Source organism: Alligator mississippiensis, chromosome 4 (assembly GCF_030867095.1).
Source record: "Alligator mississippiensis isolate rAllMis1 chromosome 4, rAllMis1, whole genome shotgun sequence".
Lineage (NCBI taxonomy): Eukaryota > Metazoa > Chordata > Crocodylia > Alligatoridae > Alligator > Alligator mississippiensis.
In genome coordinates this window covers 152,212,894-152,236,549 of record NC_081827.1, presented here as the reverse complement: position 1 = coordinate 152,236,549, position 23,656 = coordinate 152,212,894, and the positions used below count along the sequence as shown (strand labels likewise).

The 23,656-nt window shown below is 57.6% G+C and overlaps 1 protein-coding gene across 10 annotated transcripts; it reads right to left on the bottom strand.

Annotated features, from left to right (window-relative positions):
- On the bottom strand, nt 1-22,663 carry WNK4 (WNK lysine deficient protein kinase 4). Of its 10 annotated transcripts, none has more exons than XM_059726806.1 (20): nt 22,094-22,663; nt 11,967-12,139; nt 10,890-11,110; nt 10,360-10,517; nt 8,506-8,594; nt 7,992-8,211; nt 7,419-7,749; nt 6,864-6,994; nt 6,644-6,717; nt 6,199-6,340; nt 5,881-5,997; nt 5,595-5,786; nt 5,105-5,165; nt 4,580-4,735; nt 3,836-4,452; nt 3,035-3,131; nt 2,257-2,707; nt 1,854-2,056; nt 1,476-1,592; nt 1-1,150 (listed from the first exon to the last, which is right to left on the bottom strand). In XM_059726806.1, exons 1-20 carry the CDS (start codon nt 22,604-22,606, stop codon nt 1,080-1,082), a joined length of 4,134 nt encoding a protein of 1,377 aa, XP_059582789.1. In that variant the 5' UTR covers nt 22,607-22,663; the 3' UTR covers nt 1-1,079. The 10 variants fall into 10 exon arrangements, with proteins under 10 accessions (XP_059582789.1, XP_059582790.1, XP_059582791.1 ...); XM_059726807.1 differs by having other exon boundaries at nt 1-1,147; XM_059726808.1 differs by having other exon boundaries at nt 1-1,147; nt 1,476-1,573.
- Nucleotides 22,664-23,656: the final 993 nt, after the last annotated feature.

Genomic DNA, 23,656 nt, shown 5'->3' with positions numbered 1-23,656 from the left:
CCCCTTTGTTTGCTCTACTTTATTCACAACCACTGTACAGGGAGGTTTTTACATCATTAGTCTGTTCTGTTTTCTACCAGGGCAGAGGCAGAACTTCACATGGCAGCAGCATCTCTCACAGCTCAGCTAGAACAGGTGGGGAGCTGCATGGTAGCCTAGGGCTAGCCACCCCTGGCTCTGGAACAGCAGACATTGTCTTCAGCATAGGGCAGAGCCTCAGGCAGCCCATGGTGCAAGGCAGAAGGTTTGCCTGATACTAGAACACACAGAGGCATAAGTGCACTTGGGCTTTTTCTGCTGGCTTACAGCTCTGGGTCAAGGGCACCCCAGGAGACAAAAGCATCCATCCACACACAACCTGTGGACTCTTGGGGCTGGGAGCAAAGCAGAGGCAAGAGCTGCCATGAAGGGGAGGGATGTTGGCACACACATTTCCATAGCCCCAGCCCTGTCTTCTGCAAACATGGCCTGGGGCAGAATGTGCCCGAGTCACACTTGCTGCAACTGAAGGAAGGGGAGGTGTGCAGGAATGAAACGCAGTGGGAGAGGCTGGAGGGAGCTGACCTCTTTGCAGCGATCACCACAAGGAGGTGCTCTGAAACAAGGTATGAGGCCCTCCAGAGACTGCTGCTACATATGTGGAGTTGGGCCACTGCCCTGTTGCATACTTTTCCCTTTCTGGTGTGCCCTCCCCCACTCCCTTCAGAGCCAGGCTCCCCCTAGTTCCCTGTAGCTCCTGCAGTCTGAACAAGGGGAGGGACTGTGCAGAGAAGGGGCAGGACTGGGGGGCTGTAAGGTGGTTGGTCACATGCCTAGAGCTTTGGCTCAGGCTTCTGAGGCTGAACAAGGATGGATTGACCTCAGAAGTATCAGACTGGGCCAGGACTCCGTGCCCCTCTAGACCATGAGGCACTCTCACAGAGGCTCCCTGGCCTGCAGAAGTTGAACTGAAAGGGATAAGCAACAGCAGGGGCTTTCTGTTCCCATTGGAAGTTGCTCTCTTCCCCCACAGAGCCTGTGCTGCCTCTGCACCAGGAAGGGAACTACAGCACAGGATTCCCAGCTCACAGCAGGGCCCCTCACTGGACCTCTAGGGCAGCAAGCGCTTGGCTGAGGTAGTCTATGCAAGTCACTCCTGACCAGCCAACTACTGGAAAGACAAAGAAGTGAGACAGTGATGGCTCTTGGCAGGGAGCCCCAAACATTCGAAGAAGCCAGCAAGCCACCACATTGGGCCAGGCCATGGCTGTTCCCCAGGAGCTTGCAGCCACAAGCATGAACTGCTGAGAAAGGGAGCTCAGGGCCCAGTTTTGGGGAAGGAAACATCCCACCCTCCTCCTTCCACCCCCTCTCCTAGTACGTGCCTTTGACCCAGAGCTTAGCCAAGCTTCTGCTCTGCTGGGTAGGGAGTGAATGAGCTGGGAGGTCCCATACACAGGGCTGAGGCCCATGGAACAATCTTTGTCCTGACTCACCATCCGGCTGAAGTCTCCAGCAAACGTTACCCCTTTGTTCGACCGCTGATCCTGGGACCCGGTGCTGCTGCCACTCAGGGAGTTCCGGCGCATGATCCCTGCCAGGGCCAGATGCAGCTGAGGATGGGCCAGCACCAACAGAGACATGGCAGCAGTAGCTGTTGGGACTGAGCCTTCCTCAGACACAGGACAGTAGAGTGCATGCTCTTCAGGCAGCTGGTTAAAGCCATGGCCCACAGCTGTTCTCTATGCAACATGGGGCACAGTCTACCACAGCACCCAGCTCCATGAGGCTGCTTAAGACTTCCCAGGGTGTGTGAGCCCAGTGCTTGGGAGGGCGGGGAGCAGGGTCCTTGGGCGCTAGAAAAGAGCTGGTACCTGTGGGCTGCAAGAGTTCCACACGCTGGAGGCTGTTGCGCCTGGATGGGTTGAAGCTGCCTTTGGAGAGGCGGCGCTGGCGGCTAGAGAGCATGGCAGCTGGGGAGACGATGCCTGGGGGTGGCTGCTTTCCCATCCTCAGATACAACTCTTCGATCTCCTTCTTCTGCATGGACTGCAATGTCTGCACTTCCGAGAGATGCCTGGGGGCAGATAGGCCATAAGGGCAGGAGCAGGGGTTGCGGGTCCCTAGGGACCATGTAGACGTGGGTCTGGACAACTGCCTCTTAGCCCAGTTCCCCATAGAGAACAGAGGGAGGGCCTGGAAGAGTGCAGCAACGGTACCTGCCCACACCACCAGGCACCAGGATACACCCTTTCAGCTCCCCTTGGCCCCACTCACTTCTGCCGCAGATTTTGCAACTCTTCCCAGATCTCCTCATCCTCACTCTCGCTGTCATCACTGCTCAGGTAGGAGGAGCTGCGCGAGTAGCTGATCCACACCTGGCTCAACACTGCCTGCTGGGGGTTCTCAATGCCCTCCTCCTGCTCTTCCACTCCAGGCCCATCGTGGTCACTCTCTGCTGGTGCCACTGGTGTCCCCTCCTCAGCCAGCAGCTCATCTGGGTCCTGTACTGCAGTCTCAGGGACAGAGTCCGAGTCATAGCTGGTGCTCTCCTGTCCATCGGGGGAGCTGGGCACCATAGGCTGGGGGGAGCTGGTGGCTGTCCCAGGCTCCCAAGGCTCTTGCCCACTCTGCTCACTGTCACTCTGGCTCTGTTGATCTGGGGGGCTGTCAGCTGGGTCCTGGGACCGGGTCACCTGGAAGCGACCCAGAACCTGGGGTCTGGCCTCTGACAGTGAGCAGGGAGAAGTGTGAACAAGAGATGGGCTCTGCCTGAGCACAGGTGGGAGCCCTGGCTCAGCAAAGTCCAAGATGCACCCCCTCAGCACTGGTACCCAACCCATAGAAGACCAGGCTGCCTAAGCACACATGCAGCAGCAAAGGGAGCTGCTTGGTGGTCCCTCCATGGAGCAGATACCACTTCTGAGACCCTCCAGCCCCACTCCCCCCAGGTCAGGCTGCCCCGCACCTGCATGCTGCACCTCAGCCAAGCAGCAGCAGCATCCCTGCTCCACGTTCCCCACCCATCAGTCTCCTCGCCTGCTCAGCACCTCACCTTCATTGATGGGTGACAGCCGAGTCCTGGGCATGCTGGGTGCAGGTGACTCTGAGACAATCAGGTGGTGACTGGGTTTGGGGGAGCTGAGTGGCACCTGGAAGACAAGGCCCCAGGCAGCATCAGCAAGTGCCAGGCCACTCTCAGCCCCTACCCTGCACAAGATGCCAACAGGATGCCTCTGTGCTGGCTAATGCCTAGCAGCAGGTGGTTCTGCACTGAGCTGCAGCTATTAGCTCAGGCCCTCAGACTCTAAAGAGGTTGCCACAGGCCTAGCTCCCTATTAAGACTTCAAGCCAACCTAGACTGGCCCACCCCAAGGGCAGTGCTGCATCCCTGCAGCTCCACAGCTAGTTCAGTGCACTGGCAGAAACTGCCCCAGGACCATCCCACCATCTCAGTGCTGGAGCACCACAGCCAGGCCCCTCCACATGACCCTACCTGCCAGCAAACACAGGGGGAAGCAGGGAGGGAGGAGGATGGGGGTGGTGCTAACTCAGCAGAGGGGGCTTCCTTACTATTCATAAGAGTCAATATATCCTGGCAGTGCTCCCCAATACCTAGGTTCTTCCCAGGGGTCTGACCAGGCCCCTCCTGCAGCAGCTTGATACTTGGTACAGAGACAATGGCAAGTCAACCAAATTCTCCAACCCCCTCAGGGGAAGAATGGGATCTAGTCCAGGTACACAGCATCCAGCTCAGCCTGTCTGCCAAGCCCAGACCCCAGCAACAGGCTCTGGGGGCACAGGGAATCTCCACAACCCAGGCAGGGCATGGGGAGCAAAAGAAGCACCTGCTTACCACGCTGCTGTCCAGCCTCTCCGCAGCACTCTGTGATGATAGTGGGTTCTCTGTGGCTTCACAGTTTCCAGGGTCCTGCAAGATTGGAGCAGGCACTGGGGCCCAGAGGGGATGTGGAACCAAGGCAGCAGTACTGGCCTCATCCAGTTTCCCAGTCCCATTGCAGAGCACAGCCGGCTCCACCAGGGCTGACGAGTCAGGGTAGACAAAGTGTGTTGTTCCTGGGTACAGCGCCTGTGGCTCAGAAATTTGTGGTGAGCAGATATGCCCACCTGGGCTGGGGGATGAGACAGCTGGCAGCAGTGTCTGGGCCACAGTCATCACTGCCAAGGAGAACATGTTGGCCAGCGACAGCAAAGGGGCAGCTGGAGACCAGTGGGGCATGGCTGGTGTGGCACTGGTCACAGGCGGGCTCAGGGGTTCTGGGATGCTCAGCCCTCCTGGAGGCAGCAAGGTGGACGGCCGGGTTGGGAGAGACTGTGCCAGTGCAGGTGGGAAGCCCCCAGTTTCAGCACCGGGAACAGTCTGTGGGAACTGGGAGATGGGTAGCTGGCCTGAGACCAGGCCAGGCGCTGTCAGGAAGGAGGGCCAACTCTGCACAGCTGCACTAGGGGAACCTGTGGAGGGAGAAGACAGTGAGAACGGCCTTGGGGGGGAAAGAGAAAGACACAGTTCCTGCTGGTGCAATTCCCTCTTCCAAAACTCAAACTCTCTTTCTGCTCAGAGAGACTGCTGCCCCAGTACCTGCAGATGTTCCTGGCAGTGCAGACCACAGCACATTGGGCTGGGTCCCTGGCAAGGGGTCTGCAGAGCTGAAGATGTCATTCTCTGATGGGGAGCTGCTCAGTGAGGGCTGGATCAAAGACTGCATCGACTGGCTAGGGCTGGTGTAGCCCAGATCTGGGACAGAGAGTAAGAGTCATCCCTGGTACCATGCGCAAACACAGCCCCTCACACTGGGCCCAATTTATACTGCCACTCAGACAGCAAAGGTCCATGCCTGCATCTCCCTCTGGCAGGCACAGCCATGCATCTACTGCTTCTTGGGCTCCCAAAAACCCAGATGCCCTGCCATCTTCTCAATGCAAGCCATCCATTACTATGTTGCCAGCAGGCAGCACAGAGCATTCTGACCCACTCCAGGAGAGGATGTCACAGACAGAGAAGGCAGGCAGTCACTGGTGTGGACACAACCCCTAAGTGGGAGGTGTGGAGGTAGGGGTGTCACAGTGCCATGTTAACACAAAGCTCGGCAGGACAGAGACATACCGCTTAGCGAGGATGACGAAGAGATGGAGTGGGAGAGTTCCTGCAGCTGTAGCTCCGCCTGCTGACAAAAGACAGAGACTGAGCCAGAGCAAGGGGTGGCATCTGGCTCCAGAGATGCACTGCATCCTCTCTCAGGCCCCCAGTGCAACCCATTACAGGCACCCATGAATATGTGCAAGACCAACCTGTTGCACCCACCAATCAGCAGGAACCAGGCCTGCGGGGTCAGATGGCAGGGGCCAAGTTCCACTTAGCCTGGGGAAGGGAGATGCCCAGGAAAGACTTGTGGAAGCTGGCTGCTGGGGCTCCCCCCCCATGGCATATCAAAGTGGCATCAATGAGACTGTGGTAGGAATCAGGGAAGCCAGGCTTTGTTCTTCATAGAGAGCTGCTCCCTCTCCCTCCTCCACATCACACAAAGATGGGCAGCTGCCCGCTGGGGGAAGAGGAAAGGGAATAGCTTTGGCCGAAGAGGATGAAGGGCACTCACTGGGCAACTGGCAGCTGCAGCAGTAGCTGCAGCTGCCACAGGTGACAGACTCTCAGCCTCGGGGCTCCCAGCCACCTCCAAGCTGCTGCTGTGCCCATCCTTGCGCAGCAGGGTCTCTACGCGGTGGATGATGTCCCGGATGCGGTGAATGAAGCCTTCCTGCTCTGACTTGAGGATGAACTCACTGTTGACCTGCAGGAGTCAAGGAGGAAGATCATCACTGGGAGAAGCAGCCTGGGGCCCTGTTCCCCGAGTACCAGCACCAAGAACAACAATGCACACTCACCATGACAGCAGCAATCTCCTCAGGGTTGTCACCATCCAGATCAAACTTGAAGGTTACCATCTTATTGTTGTAAGTCTGCAGCTGGCATTCCACCACCCGGTCACTCTTGTCGGAGATCTGCAGAGCAGGGGCAGGGTTAACTCATGCAGGGGAGGCCTCTGTATGCCACATAATGGCCCCTTCCATCCCTGGACAGCAGAAGGAACTCACCTTGGGGGAGAGCAATTGGGGGAGCCAGGGCTTATTGTCCTAGCCCTCCCTTCTCCCCCTTAGCTGGCAGGCAGCACACCCAATCCCACACCCACCTGCTACACTTACATTTGTGATGCGCAGCCTGGACCTGGCTCGGCGCCGCAGCAATTTTCCCGATGACCGCTTGGCAGGCAGCTTGGTACTCGGCTCACTGGCTGACAGCCCCTCATACCCATCGCTCAGGCCAGATGCCACATCGGATGCATAGCTGTGGTAGAGGCCCCAGTATCAGGCTGCATACAGTTCACTTCCTGTCCTAAGGTCCTTATCAACTGCCCCCTGCTGCCCCACTGGACCCTGAGCCTCTCAGCTCTGAATTCTCCTGCTTTATGACAAGACCTACACAGTCCTAATCTATACCATCTTCCCAGCTCACATCCCTCTGTGACCAGAGCTAGCTCACTCCAGGTGCTACCCTGCCCAGGTGAGACGCTGCTCAGCCCCTCATGCTGGGGGGCTCACATGGCTCCAGCATGCTTCGCCCCCACATGAGGATAAGGTCCAGTCATACCTGTCCACAGGGGAGGAGAACTCGCTGGCTGGTGCAGAAGAAAGGCGCTCGGAGGACATGCTCACTGCAATGCTCTGCAGGGGGTGGGATGACTAGAGTGAGGGCGCAGCACAACTACCTACCAGCCCTGTCCCTACGCTGCACTCCCCCACACCTACATCCCCCACAGTAGAGCCACCTGCTACCCTCTTGCCCCAGCCCAGCCCAAGGCCCTGCTCACCGAGGGGAAGCAGCAGTCTAGCGGAGCAGCAGGCGGGCTGAAGGGTTCCCCTGCAGAGAAACTGCGATGGGACAGGTTGGGGGAGTCCATGAACCCTGAGGAACTCAGGTAACCATCTGTCTCACAGTCAGCTGCAGAAGACAAAGTGGTGTCAGAGGGCTCCTGCGGTGCAGGGCTCCTGGCTCCCAGTTTGCTGTGGGGAAACAGCTTTCTGCCCAGGCTCTAGGAACAAGGGCTGGTCGGGCTCTCCCCTGCCCAACTCCACCATGGGAACTGCCATTTTTCAGAAGCAGGGAGAAACCAGGCAGCAACTGCCTGGAGAAACAGCCACCAGAGCAACCAGCTGGCACATTCAGGGCTCCGAGCAACATCAGCTAGATGCCAATACACTCACTGTGAAGCAGGACACTGCCTGCCCCTGCCCCCATGAACCCCAAATGAGACCTGATATCCCATCTCTGTGGCTGGCCAGTGTAAGGCAGATCCCCCTCCTTCCCACCCCCAAAAATGCTGGGCCATACCCCCCCAAGCAGGAGCCAGGCACTGTCAACATACAGGTGGCAGAAGAGTAGCTGGTATGCCGGTACAGGAAGTGCTGGTGCTGGTCGGCTTCAGGTTCCTCAGGCTCCGGGGGGAAGCTACCACTGAGCATGGAGTCCCCAGAGCCAGGTGTGGTTGGAGAGGGTGCAGGGGTCCCCGGTGCCAGAGGGGACTTCAACTCCTCCAGCAGCTGCAGGATGCCCTGCTGCTTCTCCCGTTCCTTGCGCTGCAGCTCATCCTGTGCCTGTTTCAGCTTCTCCCGCTTGCGCTTGATGGCCACCACACGGTCCCGCACTGCCTTGGCTACCAGCTTGTAGTCTGCTTCGCACACAAAGCCCAGGGTCACCTGTAGAGGCACAGACCAGCAGCATCAGGTAGCGCAGCCCTGCCCTACACTGCCTGGGCCACAGCCTTTCCAGTCTTAGGCTGCAGGCTGGTAGAATAGTTGGGCAACTAAGAAAAGATGGGAACCAGGCACAGGGGAGATTGTGGGCCTTAGAGGCCCCAAGAGGGATATTTATAGGGGAGAGGGGGCAGGAGAGGAAGGTGAGAGTGGTGCTGCTACCCAATCCTCACTCTTGCACCTACCATCTCCTGGGCCACCTCCTCAGCCACGTCCTTGTAGAGCTCAAAGAGGAACTCAATGGCATTGTTGTCCTTGTACTTGCCATGAAGCTTCTTGGTGTCGTCCATGCGCAGCCAGAGCTTGAGGCCAGATTTGATGCCATCATCCTCCTCAGCCAGCTCGACATGCACTCCTGTGTCCTCCTGGAAGAAGGAGTGCTCCAGCAGGTCCTGAATGGTGTACCTGCCAGAGACACAGTGGGTTTGGCATGGGGAGGCAGGCTGCCTGGCACAGTTAGGGGGCACTGTAGGGAAAAGGCTGCCCAACAGGAAAGCTCCACTTGGATTTGCAGAGCTCAGCTCCCTGCAAACAAAGATGCCATCTCCACTCACAGCAGCACCGAGAGGCCAGGCACTATACAGACCCACAGCAGGGCTGGGGCTGAGACAGAGCCCAAACCCCCAGCCACCCCTTATCTGTCTCAAGGACCCATGGTCCAGGCTGCCTAGGGCCTGCACAGCAGCCCCATGTTCTCACCTCTCATTCTTGTTCATGCGGATGCAGCCCTCGATGATCTCCTTCAGCTCTGGCACTTTCACTTTATAGAAGCTGTTGGGTTTCAGGCCCTGTGGAAGAGCAGTCACCCTAAGTCCAGCAGGTCCCTTCCCACAAGGGCCACCCACAGCTCAAAGGATTGCTTAGTGGTACAGGGCTCTCCCAGACTGGCGTATGGGCAAGGGACATGCTCCCTCCAGGTTTCTGGGGCCTCAACCTATAGGGCTACAAGCTGAGCATGGAAACAGCTCCACTGGGAGGGTCTTAGAAGAAACACCTCCCTTACCCAATCACTCACCTTTGGACATGCCCTTGCCATTCACAACCTGCAGAGACAGGGCCTTTCACACCCCAGCAATGACTAAGCTCAGCAGAACTGCTCAACACCAGGCCAGGGCCAGGACTGCTTCCACCCACCAGCAGTGAGGTCCTCCTTCACCTCCCTGCACCCCCACAAGTTTGCATACATGGGGGCAATTTAAATTCCTGAGGCTTGTGGCTTTCAACTCCCAGGTCAGCAATCAGGCAACAAACCGGCCCCGCACTGGATCCAGCCAGCTCAGAGTGACTGAGGAGCGGAGGGCGCAGAGCCAGACGGGAGCGGCTGGAACTGGCTCCGCTCCACAAGCACGCCTGCAGCTGCTGCCCATGCACAATGCCCACTAGACATGCTGAGGAACAGCTGGTGGGCAGTGGATGGCAGCCAGGAGCAGAGCAGGGGCTGCAGTGACAGCATTGCAATGGGAAGGGAAAGCAGCCTTACCCAGGAACAGCAGAGGCCTCCAGGTAGTGCAGACCACCTGCAAGGCCAGGACAGGGCAGCCTGGAGAAAGCAGAGGCTAGATGCACCCCCAAGAGCAATCCTCTCCACTAGCCCCACCTCTCAGGCACAGGCAACCAAAGCAAGCCAAGGGGACAGATGTAACAGTCTCAGCCCAAGTACCTGAAAATGCACAACTGTTCCTGGCACAGCCCCTGGGGCAGGAGGGACCTCTTGGAAGCAAGGCCATCCAGCACAGGGCAGTGCACACCAGCGTCAGGGGCTCGGGGCAGCAGAGACTGTGCTAAGGATAGGGCCACTCTGAGCATAGGGGTGCCCAGCTGCCCCAGGGGGCTCACTACAGAGGAAGGGCACATCAGCTGGCAAAGGCTGCATGTGTAACAGAGCCAGAGCCCAAGCTGCTGCAGATCCCTTGTGCTGCCTGGCAGGCCCCTGCTGCCTGCCTCTGTGTAGGGGAGCAGCTTTCCAAGGACAGGGCTGTACAGAGAAAGGCAGGTGCCAGGGCTGGCCAGACTCCACACTGCTGCCAGCTGAGGCACACATCCTCCCAACCTTGACAGTTATTTTTAGCATCTTACATAACTTGTGAAGTGATGGACTCAAGGAGCTGGTGAAACCTGACAGTCCTGGGCAAGAGACTGGCCCTAAGCAAGCCTGCCCCATCAATAAGCTCCCCCCCAGCCCTGCTCATCCCTGCACTCTCTCTGCTGCCCAAACAAGCCTGGAAATTCCCCAGTACACCCAGTCCATTGAGCCAAACCCTTGCCCTCACCTGGTCCCATAGCCCTAGGGATCGCTAGCCTCACATCAGGGATGTGGACATGGCAGTCATGCTGCCAGCAGCATACTCCATGGCCCAGGAGCTGCCTGCAACCTGCCTGGACAGCCCAAACCTGCAGGGCCATGCCACCTTACATGCTGTACGGCAGAAGTGGCAGCAGTGCCCAGGAGGATGCAGGCAGCCCTCAGAGTGAGTGGAGAGCCCAGGGCTAGGATGGCACATGAAGACAGGCCCCGCAGGGAAGGGCTGATAAGGCTGGCAGGCACTCACTCACCGAGGTGACCTTGCGGTAGATCTGGGCGGCGTTCTGGCACTCTGAGTATGGGTACTCTGAGGTGGCCATCTCCAGCATGCACATACCGAAGGCATACACATCCACTGCCTCATCGTACTTCTCCTCGTACATCTCCGGGGCCATGAACTCTGGAGTGCCTGGGGGGCACACAGGACATGGCTCAGGACCAAGACCTGGGCGGCTTGGGGAAGATGTGGCGGCTAGAGCCCAATACCACCCGCTGTCCAATCCAAGGGCTGTAGGAACGGCCATACCTCAAGGCCATCCTGCTACCCAAGGGCTACTTGGAGCCCTCCTGTTTCATGAGGTGCAGTAGCTGGAAACCTTAAGCTCAGCAGGCTTCATGCCCTCTTGATTCAAGCTAAGGCTCCTGTGTCCCCAGCCAGACCACACACAGCTCCTTGAAATGTTTGGGACTCAGCTGTGACAAAAGACACTTCCCCCCCAGGGACCTGGCTATGTGCACAGCCCTGTGCTAGGGCATCACAGGAAAGGTCTTGCCCACATACCTATCACGCTTTTGGCAAAGGAAGCTCGCTTGAGTGTGGCCAGGCCCAAGTCCCCAATCTTAACAGAGCCTGTGGGGCCAGTGATGAAGATGTTGTCACACTTGAGGTCACGGTGAATGATGGGAGGTGAGCGCGTGTGCAGGAAGTGCAGGCCTCTGAGGATCTGCCGGCTCCAACGCTGCAGGACCTTCAGCTTCATCTCCTTGAACCGCTTCAGGTAGCTGCAAGGGACAGAAGAGGCAGCTGTGAGCAGTGGGCACTCCAGATGGGCTGCACATGCAGGGAGGTGGCCTGGGGCTGGGCTTGGAGACACCCTGATGGTATTGCCAGGCCCACCTCCCACATGCCTGTATGGCCCAAACGCGTCACTGCCCTCTTGACTGGGAGTCACCCAAGTGACCAGAACCTGTGAGGAGCCCATTTCGGTACCCAGTTGCCCCAGCCTGCATGAAGAACGTTCTCCTGCCACAGGCTGCAAAAAGCAGGAGCCAAGCTCCAAAAGCGCCAGGAGCAGGCCAAGACACCAGTGTGGGGAGCCCAGCCACAGCAAGTGGCCAGAGATGCAGCATGAGGAAGTGACATTGTACAGGCAACACCACCAGCTGCTGGTCAAGCGGAAAGTGCCACACCCTGGGGCTGCAGACCTGGGCACATGGGGCCAAACCCAGTTACTGAGCACCCAGCAGCAGCGTTTTGTTGCACTGTCCACCAGCTCCAGGGCCTCTTCCCACGCTCAACTGCAGCCATGCCAGCCCAAGGGGATGGCAGACTCTGCCCAGCACACAGTGGGCCTGGACAGATTCTGGCAGAGATGGCTGGAAACATGTCCTGCTTTGTGCTGGGCCTCGCTCCATGCGCCTGCAGCATGGCCCAGGTTGCTGGGAAGACACACACACACACACACACACACACACACACACACACACACACTGCTTGCCCACTGCCCCATGCTGTACATTTCCTCACCCTGACATACACTATATGTCCCCACCTATCTATCACCATAAAACCTAAGACTCCCTCTCCCCACATCCCTTTCCCCCCCTATTACCTTTCCCCCAACCTTAAAATACTCACGTTTTCAGGGTGCCAGATGTCATGAGCTCAGTGACCAGCACAATGCAGACTTGACCCTTGACACATGACTTCCAGGAGTCATAGAAGCGGACAATGTTGGGATGCTGCAGTCCCTTCAGCATCTCCACCTCCTCACTGAAGCGCTGCCGCTCAGACTTTGAAAGCTTCCGGGTCTGCAAGGAGACCAGGTAGGTGGCATGAGTGGTCACAAGGGACCTGGAGTTTGATGGACTGGGGAGCATCTGCACAACAACAGGCTGGCAAGGAGGGGCTCTTGTACCCCACTTACTCTCCACAGCAGCAAGGTGAAGCCAAGGGACTCCACTTAGGGATTGCGCAGGCACTGCCACACCCTGAATGTCTCAGGGCATTCCAAGACATGCCTTGCTGGCTGAGGTGGTTACTGGATGGACAGTGCAGGCCATACAGCCTGGTAGTAGGGGCACCGAGACCATGCTCAGTCCCCACATTCTCCATCAGTTCACTTGTTGTGGGAGAGAAAGGACTGAATGCAAGACCTGGAGCTGATGCAGTCACAGGGCCTTGGCATCAGCCCTGAGTACCTGCTGTAGCCAGATGTGCTGTGCTGTGCAACTGCCTGCCACCCCCACACAGCTCACAGGCTCGGCTTGTCAGCATCATGCACAGTATGCAGGTCAGGATGTGTGCAGCTTGCTTCATGGGCTGAATCACTACAGAGGGGTCCCAACTGGGGAGGGTAAGCTAGATGCACTGGCCTCTCTCTGTTCAAAGGGGTGAAGTTTACTTACTTGCTAGCAAAGCCAGCCCACCTGTCTCATCCCAGAGTGCATGCTGGGATTTGCTCCACATGCCAGGCCAGGAGACCAGTGCCCACAGCAGGAAGGAGCTCAAGCCAAGCCTGCCTCTCCAACCCTAGTCAAGGCAACACACCCTTGTGCAGCACAACTGGAAAGGGCACAGTACTGGAAAGCAACATGTACATGGCAGGGGCACCTGGGAAAGTGCCCATCATGGGCCTATGCAGATGGGCATCAGAAGAAAGGTCTTGCCCACCACATACCTATCATGCTCTTGGAAAAAGAGGCTCACTTGAGTGTGGCCAGGCCCAAGTCCCCAATCTTAAAAGAGCTCATGGGGGATGAACTGAGCTTGGTGAATCCCTGTTCATAGCTCAGGCTGAGTGTACACACACACACACACACACACACACACACACACACACACACACACACACACACACCACCCCCATAAGGAATACCCTAAGGCTCCAGAACCAGCTCCTGCCACCTGGTGTCCAGAGAGGCATCTTTTATGCCAGACAGAGGGACTGCCCACAGCTCCGTGCTATGCCCACTGGGACAGCAGATTCCCTCAGGTCAGCTTCTCATTTACACTACTGGAAACGAGCAGCAGCAGGGCAGGGAGGAGCCAATACCTGCCCCAAGACCATCAGCACTGCTATCCTATGCTGCTCTCTCAGGGAGGGGATGCACAGCAAGTGGCATGCAAGTCCTGTGAGTGCCTTGACAAGGGGCACCAGGAAACCTCAGTGCAGCCTTTGCTGGACAGCACAGATGCAGCAGCTCCATCCCCTCACAGACATGCTGCAGCTGGGTGGCATGTAGGGCAGTGACATCCTCTTTGCTCATGTAGCTTGCAGGGTGGCAAAGCAAGCACTCCCCAACCCCTTGTCAGGCATCAGCAAAAATGCCTAATAATGACCCCTAGAAGAAATTCCCCATTCTTCCCCCATGTATATGGAGCATAGGATTCCTGCTTGCTGCTTTGGTGCAAAGTGGCATCATCATTCCCAGCTGAGCACAGGGCTTGGGGCAAGGGGTGCAAGGTGAAGCAGCTCCCAGGGTTTTCTGAGGCCAGACACCCTCCATCAGCTACTTCAAGGTACAAAGAATGATACTTTGGGGAGAAAGAGCAGGCTCCTTCCCACCCCTGTGATCAGCACTTGCAGAGTGAGTGGGGGCATGGGCCAGCCAGCATCTCTTGGCAGTGCCCTACCTGAGTCACACAAATGCAGCAATGGGGGAGGGAGCTGCATCTGGCCCAGACAGCAGAGCTGCAAGGGACTGTCCTTGTGGCCCAGCAAGCCAGGGGGAACACGGTTTCACAGCTCAGAGGTTCTCTGGGATTGCAGGCCTGCATTCTCCAATAGGCCTCAGTCAGCTCTTCCCCTAGGCAGGTCTGGGTGCTAGAAGTGGGAAAGGTGGGTGCTCATTCAAAGGGGACTTAGACCCTTTTCATCTTCCAGAACAGGAGTCAGCCCTGGCACCAGGAGCAGTGAGCTGTGGGACAGATCTGGAGCTGCCCAGTTGAGTCAGGCTTCCCACACCTCAGCCTCAGCGGCTTGGCTGCTCTCTGGTTGGAGGAGTCTGATTAGTGGCAGGCGGCAGCCACGCTCCCAAACACTGGAAGCGGGAGGCTCCAGGGAGTAGCTAAGCCCTTTGGCTCCCAGTCACCATAAATCAACCTAGCATCTTTCGCAATATTTGTGTTGCATCATAACTGGTCCTGCAGCTGCCAAGCTCCCCACATGGGGCCGTTCCATAATCCCCTCCTTTCTGAGCACATGGTCAGGGGCCAGACACAGTCCAGCACAGTGCAAACCCACCAAGAGGAGCTGGGATGAATGGGACCTTTCACATCCAGGAAGAGTTTAGCCTGTGGGGGCCTCCCATCCACGATTCCGGTTCTAGCCTAAAGCATCCCCTGCTAGCAAGCCAAGGGAGGGGCAGTACCTCTGCTCTGAGGCTGCCCCACACTCCTGACATACTGCCCCCTTCCCATGCTGCCCAGTCTCTCTCTCAAGCCAGGATGACCAGAATGGAACACGCTGCAAAAACATTTCTGTGCCGGGGCCAAAACGCCCAGGGAGCTCCAGACTGAGTCCTGGCAAACTCTGAGGGAAGGCCAAGCCAAGGTTGGTTACAAACAGCAGCCAGACAGAAGCCACTACAGTGCTTAGATCCCTCTGCCTTGGAGAGGTTGAGGGACGGCCTGCTCAGGTCCCAGCCCAGGGGGTGAGGGGTGGTTCCCTCTCCCCAAATGCATGAGAACTTGATTCAGACAATTTGAGCCCTTTCCCTGCAATCTGATCCTGGACCTTGTGAGCTGCTGCTGAGACAACATGAGAGAGCCAGGGGCTGCCCTCAACCCCCTACGAGGCTTACAGGGTGAAGTTAGAGCGCACCAACTCCCCACATGAGCATAACCCCAGGGCCTGATGTTTGTGCCCAAAACACCTCTCCGCTTCCCTGCTCAAGAGCTGTGAAAGCACATCCTGCCCCTGGCCTGGGACCCCAGCAGCAGGAGGCCAAATCAGCTGGCTGCCATGCTCTGCCAGCCATTGCTCACCTTCTTGTTCTTGATACAGCACTATGGAGAACTGGGGCCTAGTGCCCAGAGTGGCAGGATGGAAGCCACGACTCCTGGGTTCCATCCCTTGCAGCTTCACGGCATTTAGTACTGGAGCAACAGTCTGCCACATGGACCACTTGCCCTGACATACCCGGCAGCCCCAAACTGCCCACAACCAACAATGCCAGGGGAGGAGGGCATCTTTGTCCCTGCAAGCTCCAGACCCCCTACCCAAGGAAGCATGCCCAAAGAGCCCACTCCGTGGTGACACACAGGGGCAGGAGACATGCAGCCTGGCTTGCCAGCAGGGACACAATGTACTCTCCTAATAGCCACCTGGTAGGGGTGCAGAAGGACACTGAGAATCGCAGGCACTGGAGCCATGTAGCAAGCTGAAGTGGAAACAGTCCAGCCTGCCCCTCTTCCCCCCAATCCCTCCCCTGCCAGGAGAAGCATGCTCCTGGGGTGTTTTCAAGGGCTGATCTGAGGGTGCTCTAGCCAGTGGCCACAGGAAGAGGGAGGGGCAGGAGACAGCAAGGAGGGGCTGCAAGTGTGACTGCAGCAGCATGTTTTCCTGGACACGGGGGAAGAGATTGGTGGTGCAACTGAAGCTGAAGCCATCACACCCCTCTGCCAGGGCTCAGGCTCTCCCCCAGCACTAAGGGCTTCTCATTCTCAGTGCTGCTCTGACAGCTCTGCTGAGCACTCCAATCCCCCCACCGCCTCATCCCACAGGTGAAGAGCCCAAGACAGTGCCTTTCCCAAAGCCACAGCTTCTCAAGTGTCCGGGCTGGGATCAAAACCCAAGAGAAACTGGCTCCTTGCCCAGCACTGGCCCTGCTAGGCCATGCGGCCGACACGTGTTTATTCCTGCTGCAGCCGGCCTGCCAGACACCCACAGCTCTCATTGGCCTTTGCTGAGGTGGAGTTTGGGGGAGGCTGGTATTTTTACACATTTGTTCCTTTCCGAGGGTGTTTATGAGGCTCTGGCTACAAGCACAGCTCTGTGGAGCCCTGGGCAGTGGGTCCAAGTAGCGCCCTATAAAAGCCCCATTGTGCAAAGCTGAAAGTCACATCTGAAAAGGGGGTGGGGAAAGAGACCTATTTACATAAGTTAAGGTGCATTTATAGCCATCAGCCTCCCTATGCCACCAGAGCAAGCACAGTGCAGTAGCCCTGCACACAGCCTGGAAATAGAGCCCAGCTGTAAATGACAGTGCCCAAACACCTCCTGCTGTGGCCCCAGAGAATGGGGAGCGGGTGCCGCACGCCCTCCCACTGTGCCTAACTGGCCTCTTCAACGCTGCCAGAGCCACCCCAAACACAGGACTTGAGCCCAGCCACAGCTGCCTGGCAGACTGCGGTCTTCTAGCTTTTATGCAAACATGTTCCAGTTCACAGCTCTCAGGGGTTCCAGGGCATGTGCTCCACTGGAGCCCAGCAGTTTCATGGCACCTAGAATGATTCCTTCCTTGACAGACCAAAACGGGTTCAGACAGGGACTGCAACAGGAATCCCAGGCACCTCGTGTCCATTTCTTTCTGCAAAGCCTAGTCAGGCATTCACAGTGGGCCTTGCCATGGCTTAGGGACCCGAGAACAAAGCTGCTTCCCCATGCATCAAACATTTCATGGGCCCTTGGGCATCAACCACCCCCAAGCTTCATGTGGCAGGGGCAGGGTTCAACCTACTGAAATCCTCACCCCTACCCCTGCTTGGCTCTGATGGCCCTGCATACCAAGTCATGCCTCACCTCGGTCTCCCATTCTTTGGTTGGGGAATCAGCTGGATATATCACCCTCTGTGCTGAGCTCCCCCATACCTACAGAACCATCCCACCACCTCCAGGCTGCAGGCACTCAATCCCAGGAGGGATTTGTTCCTCTAGCTAACTATGCTCAATAATCCAGGAGACCATTACCAGATTGCTGCAGGGCTCTGCCCCCACCCAAATACAAGGACAATTGCTTGGGCATACCCTCTCCAAGCAGCAGCATCACCCTGTCCTGCAGGAGGCACAGGTGAGCAGGAGGGGCTCCCAGCAGGCACCCCCCAGCTGGGAGCACAGCACCCAGGCAGGGGGCAAGGACTCACAGCACAGCTGAGGCAGGGATAAGAACCCAGGCATCAGGGCTTTCTGTGAAGTCCCTCACCCCCTGGACAGGAGCGCAGCCTTCCAGCAACCAGCCCTAATGCTTCTAATTAGCAACCCCCAGATCTCCCAGGTGGGAAGCAGCACACTCTCCCCCAAGCCTCAGCACAATTTTGCAGGTAGCTACAGAAGCAGCTCTGTGGCACCCCCATGCACACTCAGCCCTGCCCAGGGGTTCAGAACAACCTGTGCCAACAATGCTGCCAAAGCCCGAGCTTGGTGGGGGGTCTGTCCCCAGGGGGAGGCAAAAGTGAAGGTACAGCCCAAGCCCCAAGCTAAACACGTAGGAGTGAGAAGCCTAGAATACCTTGGCTGCTCTCGACCTTGCAGCATGTCTGGCGAGCAGAGGATTTTACTTACAAAGCACAGGCTAGAGCAACCCCATCACGCCCACATCTGTAGCTCATCCAAGGCAGCCCAGTACCAGGGTGCACCAGAGGCCTGAAACAAAAGCCCAGCCTACTTGGACAGCAACCCCAGGTGCCAACAGGCAGCCCAGAGCCAGAAGTCATCACCTCCCACCCTGGTGCTGCCTCTGGGGAAGCCAGGCTAAACTCGGGGCTCTACCATGCACACGCTGCACCCTGCTACAGACATGGAACATAACAGAGGTACAGGAAGGGAAGGGCTGCATGCCACTATCAGGGAGAGCAGTGGGGAGAGGCTGTCAGCTACCTATGTGAGATGCACCTCCTTATCAAATGGCTACCTCACACAGCTGGGACCCACTAGAGTGAGCAAGCAAGCACAAAGACTGCCCCAGAGCCCAAAGCTCCTGCCTCAGAGGATGCTGCTGCTGCTGCAGTGTAAAATGCAACAGGCACCGCTGTCTGCTATTCCAAAGCATTTAACCACAACCCCCTCCCTCCAGGCACAAACCACAACATCTAGGTGGCACAGTAGCATCAGGCGGAGGCTTCTGAACCAACATGCAACAGGCACAGCTGGTAGGCACCCAACCCCATGCAAGTGACTGCCCAGGATCCCACCCCATGCACGATCCTTGGCAGCTGTCTCTTCTCTGTGTCCCATGGCTCACATCACCCAGAGGGCTCATGTCCAGGATGGGGCTCCAACAGGGCGAGTCACCATCACCCCATGGGTGGGCAAGGGCATTGCAGACCAGGGTGGGGAAGAGGGAGACAGTCTTGGGGACCTTTCTGGATGAGCACTCTATACACAAAGAAAGGGGGTGCAAACACAGTTCAGCCAGCCCCAGGGCTGGTTCTGTGTTGCTGCCGAGGGCAGCAGAGCTGAGGGAGGAAGCATTTGAAAAACCACTGAGAATCAACATATTTACTGACTAGTCCCAAGGTGGGCCTCTAGTCCCCTCCTGCCCCACCCCATTCTTTTCCCCAGGCATTTGTCAACAAAAACACTGTTTTAAAACTAAATCTGGAACGCAAAGAGAGGTCAGGGCAAATCTGCAGCATAGGGGAGCCCAGGGCTGGACAGCCAGGAGCTGGGTGCCAGAAGCAAGGGGCAACAGCAGAGCTGGGTGGGAGCCCAGGGATAGAACAGGCATGGGGTTAGGATGGGGAAAGGAATGATTTTCAAGACTAAGGGGCATCCTGAGAGCTGTGTGAGGAGTCCAGGGCTGGAATGAGGTGACCATTTCTATTTTAAAGGCCATAAAAGACAACTGTGTGAAAAACAGAGGACGAAGCTATTTTTATAAGGACAGAACCGCAACCGTTTTTATCTGTGGTCCAGAATCCTATATTCGTATCACAGAGTACAATTCTTTCTATGACTGTTGCTCAAAAAACAGACTTTTAAGGTCTAGCAAAATGTTTCTTATCCCCTTTTGGGATATGGGTCTTGGGACAAGAGAGGCTGAACCAAGGATATCCTAAATGACAGCATCAGCAGAGCTGGTACAATAGTGGTCTGTGGATTGGGAGACAGGGGACCAACAGAGCTAGAAGAGTGTAGGGGAGCCCTCAGCTGGGGTGGGAGGGGCATCAGGATTGAGGGACACTAACACTGTGGCTGGCTTGCACTAGGGGGAGCGTGCCTCTTTAAAGGCAAGCTTGGTTCTACAGGGGAGCAGCCGAGTAAATGCCAAAGGAGGGTATCACTGCCAGCCGAGAGGCTCCTGTTACTCCTGCAACCCCATTCCCTTGCAGCACGCACAGATGGCTTTGGCCCCATACCATCGCATACAAGGCAAGCACAGGCAACATAGCAGGGCTTTCTGCATGAACTTTGTATCCAACTGCCCCTGCCTCCCTCCCCCTGCCACTCTGCTGGACAGGACACTCAGCAGACAGGGGAATTGCCAGAACCACCCTCTACAGAGAAGGGCCCCTAGATGGCAATAGTAGACACTGCTCCCCCCTCCCCCCAGAAATACCATTCAGCATCATCTCTCAAGCCTGCCAGGAAGTCATCTACACAGCCACCATGACAGCAAGTTTGGCCATGACAGGCATTACGTGCCAGGCTGGCTGAGAGACTGATACAGATAGTGCCCTGCTGCATCCCCCTGAGGACTCCCCCAGCATTGCAGACATGCACTGGATACCTCCAGGGCATCCCCAAGGCCTCCTGCACAGTACATACCTTTGGCCTGAGAAGTGCTGGTCTGCCATGGGGTCTGTATCCCCATTCAGTTTGGGGCCTTGACAACAGGGCAAGATCGAGAAGCAGCATGTAGATAAGAAACACAGGCAGACACTCGTCACAATGCCAGGAGGGACACCGCAATTATCCAAATAGGGAAAGCAAGGTGAAATAAGTTCACCCTGAAGCACATGCTGGGCAATGGTTTCTATCCCGGACACTCATCCTGGAGGAATGAGATTCCAGATTTGGGAAGGTGGGAATGTCCTGACCAAAACAAGGGACACACATAGGAACAGGGCTACAGAGCAAGCTGGCAGTCAGATGAAAGTGACCGTGTACCCCCCCAACATCTATGAATCTATGTAGCACCACCCAAATCATGATGCTTTCCTTGCTGAGAGCTGAACCCCAGAGCCTTCCAAAGAGGGCCCTGCTCCCCACACTGAGAAGCGGCCACCTCTGCAGCACAGTACAGGGGTTAGGGGCCAGGATGACAAACTCACAAGACACATTATCCTGTGTAAACAAGGACTTGGGACCTCTAGATGTAGCCTCCTCAGGACAAAGAGGTTATCAGAGACTTTGGACCATAGCTATAACTTAAGGAGGCTGAAATGGAAAAGGGGCCTCAACACAGACAGCAGCATGGGGTTGTGCAGCCCCACACTGCCCTGCTGTGGCCTCACCTCCTTACTAGCAACTGCGCCATCGAAAACACTTGAGTCAGGAAACAGAGGGGGCAAAGACAGTAATGAAACCAGCCTCCTTGGCACAAGCACCCTGGAATCATTGCCTCTTTGGGGCCCACCAGCAAGGCACATGGGGGTGAAAGGAAAAGAAACAGGGGCCCTAGCAGAAGCCCTGGGTCCAGGCACTAATACAGTGGCTGTTACATCCACCTCCAGAAGGCTTATAGAGGTTCTGGCAGCATCACGCAGACTACCCACAAGCCACAGGTACCCATCAAGGCTTCTGTATTTATAAAGCTGCCAGCACTGCATTAGGCTGTGGTCATAATAACCTGTTAGAGCCTGACTGGGACGCAGTACCCCTGAACCAAGTTAACTGTTTCTACTCCAAACACACTGAGGAAGCCAGGCACTGGTGCCGCCAGACCAGCACTCTGACCCAGCTAACACCCCTGGGGCACTGCACACAATTACCTACTTCAGCCAGAGCCAGCAAAGTGCTTGGTCATGCTGACCCCTTTATGTCTTGACCTGGTATAACTGCAAGCTCTTTGGGCAGGGATTGGCACAGGTGTCTGGAGCGTGGCTGTGGGCCTGCCATAACACATATGCAACACCAATCTGGACAAGAAACAGCAAGCAATGGGGCTGGGATATGGAATCCAAAAACTAGCAGCAAGACACTAAGAGTTTTTCACATGAGGATCCTGGTTGCCAGATTGAGCAGAGCACCTTGGTGCCAGCATGTGTGTCTGAGATGTGGAAGGGGTTCCAAGGTGTGCTGGGAAGGGGGGTCAGGGTACGCGTGAGCCCTGCTTACAGTCCGCTCGGCCAGCTTGGGTGCTGCAGCCCATCTGCAGAAATGGCACCGTTGTGAATGATGGCAAATGAGGGTAATTTAATATCCTGTCTGCTGCCAGCTCATTCTTCTTTGTAACAGAAATTGCCCTGTGTTTCAGGTCCAGCGTGCCAGCCTCAGGAGGCCCTGGCACACAGATAGGAGAACCCAGGTGAACAGCAACAGGTCACAGGTGCCAAGGTAAAGCCAGCCATAGCCTAGGGCTGTCCCCACTTTGTCTGACCTCCTTCTCTCCAGGCATAGGCTGGTCTGGCACCCCTCGAACAGGGGCGGTCTCTGCAGAGTGGGGAAGCAGGTCAGGGGCTGGAGTGTCCCTTGGGCACCTGAACCCCTACCTGCGTCCCACGCGCTCCACTTCCAGGCCAGGGCCACTCGGCCCCAGCTCCGAGCACTGCCGCCCCAAGCTAGGATTTCTCATCTCAGCCTTTGCGCTCCGGGCTGTGCGGGCCACCAGATGGGGGTGGAGGAAGCGCCGGGTCCCGGGGGCAGCAGTGGCAGCGCTCACCTGCAGCTCGCACCAGGCCACCTCCACGGTGGTGTCGGTGTCCAGCCCCTTGTAGACTGTTTTGAAGGAGCCGCGGCCGATCTCGATGTCGAACTTGAGGAACCGGCCGTCCGGGGACGTGGCCACGGCGCGGGTCTCCGCCTCCTCACTCTCCTCCTGCTCCTGCCCCTGCCCCTGCTCGGGCCGGGGCCCCTCGGCGGCGGGCGGCGGGCTCCGGCGCTGGGGCCGCCCCGCCGCGCTCTGCCCGTCGCCGACCCCGTCCGCATCCCCCCGCGCCGGCTCCCCCGCGCAGCCCAGCAGCAGCAGCCCCAGCTCGGCCGAGCTCCGCCGGCTGAACTTGTGCGAGCCGCGGCGGCCCGACAGCCTGCGCGCCCGGCGGTGGGGCGGCGCTGCCCGGCCGGGGGGCTCTGCCTGCGGCTCGGGCTCCGGGGCGATGCCGCAGCCGGGCAGCTCCGCCTCGGGCTGGGCCACGGCAGGGGCCGGCGAGGGCTCGGCCACGCGGAGCATCAGCATCGAGGCAGCCCCGGCGCTGCTCGGCCACGCTCCCGCCGTCCTCGCACCTGGCCGCGGCGGCGCTGCCCTGCAGACTGGGAGCAGCGCAGCGCCCGCCCCGCCCCGCCCCGCCCCTCCGGGCCCCGCCTCCGCCGCGGCGCGGGGTCCTAGCGCCCCGCCCAGCTGCTCCAGGGGCCGGGCCGCAGCGCCCCTGTTGCGGGCGGCCGGCCGGGCCCCGCTCTGCCCGCAGCGCCTCTCTCCCCCCACGCTGGCACAGGCGCCAGAAGCTCTGCCCCGACCACGTGCAGAGGCTTCTCGGGGCAGGCGGCGCGCAGCGGCTAGGCGGATCCCCAGCCCCACGAGCCGGGGCAAGGGCTGGAACCAGATGTTCCTCGGGTTGTTCAGAGCTGGGGAAAAGCTTTCAGGTCCCAGTGGCCCGCCCATTTCTCGCAGGCTTGCTCCGCAGTGGCTTGAAGCGGTTCCATCAGTGGGGCTCCTAGTCCCGAAGGGCGAGCCTGGGGGCGCTGAGCTGCGGTGACATGCTTGTCTTTCATTATTTGTCTGCAGTTTTTGACCTGAGACTTCACAGCAATCTGTTGCCTGGAAAGAGCAGCTCCCAGGTTAGGTTGCAGGAGCCACACACACTGCTCCGTTCTGGCACTGGCATCAAGTCCCCGAGCCATGGAATTGGCCCTGCCTTAGCTGCCGAGTAAAATCCAGAAATCAGGGTTACAGCCAGAAACACAGACATTAACCTCAGAACTGAGGGATGGGCAGGCGGTCTTCACAACACGTTCAGGCAAGAGCCTGTTGTCTCTGGAGTTGCTTTCAGTTTGTTTAACTTCTGGTGGAACTGTTTACACAACATAAAAAGCAATTGTAGCTGGGATTAATTTATGCTCACTAAGGTCAGATTGTTTCTATTCAATGATAAGAAATGCACCAAGGGGAAGGGCTGCAATGGCAGCCCAGCAGTGTCCCCTGTGCTGAGTTCAGCCACTAAACCAGCATGTCCAGGATGATCCCCTCAGATCTTTGGCACTGTAGTTAAAGCTCACAACCTAGTGGATT

Bases quoted from the DNA above. Each gene is read 5' to 3' on its own strand.
- WNK4 (XM_059726803.1), bottom strand. From the start codon at position 22,606: ATGCTGATGCTCCGCGTGGCCGAGCCCTCGCCGGCCCCTGCCGTGGCC. The intron at 5,787-5,880 runs GTGAGTGTGCAT...TGACTCCTGCAG, and splicing joins AGGAGATTGCTGCTGTCATG to GTCAACAGTGAGTTCATCCT. The intron at 1,574-1,853 runs GTACCAGCTCTT...TGGCCCTGGCAG, and splicing joins GGAACTCTTGCAGCCCACAG to GGATCATGCGCCGGAACTCC.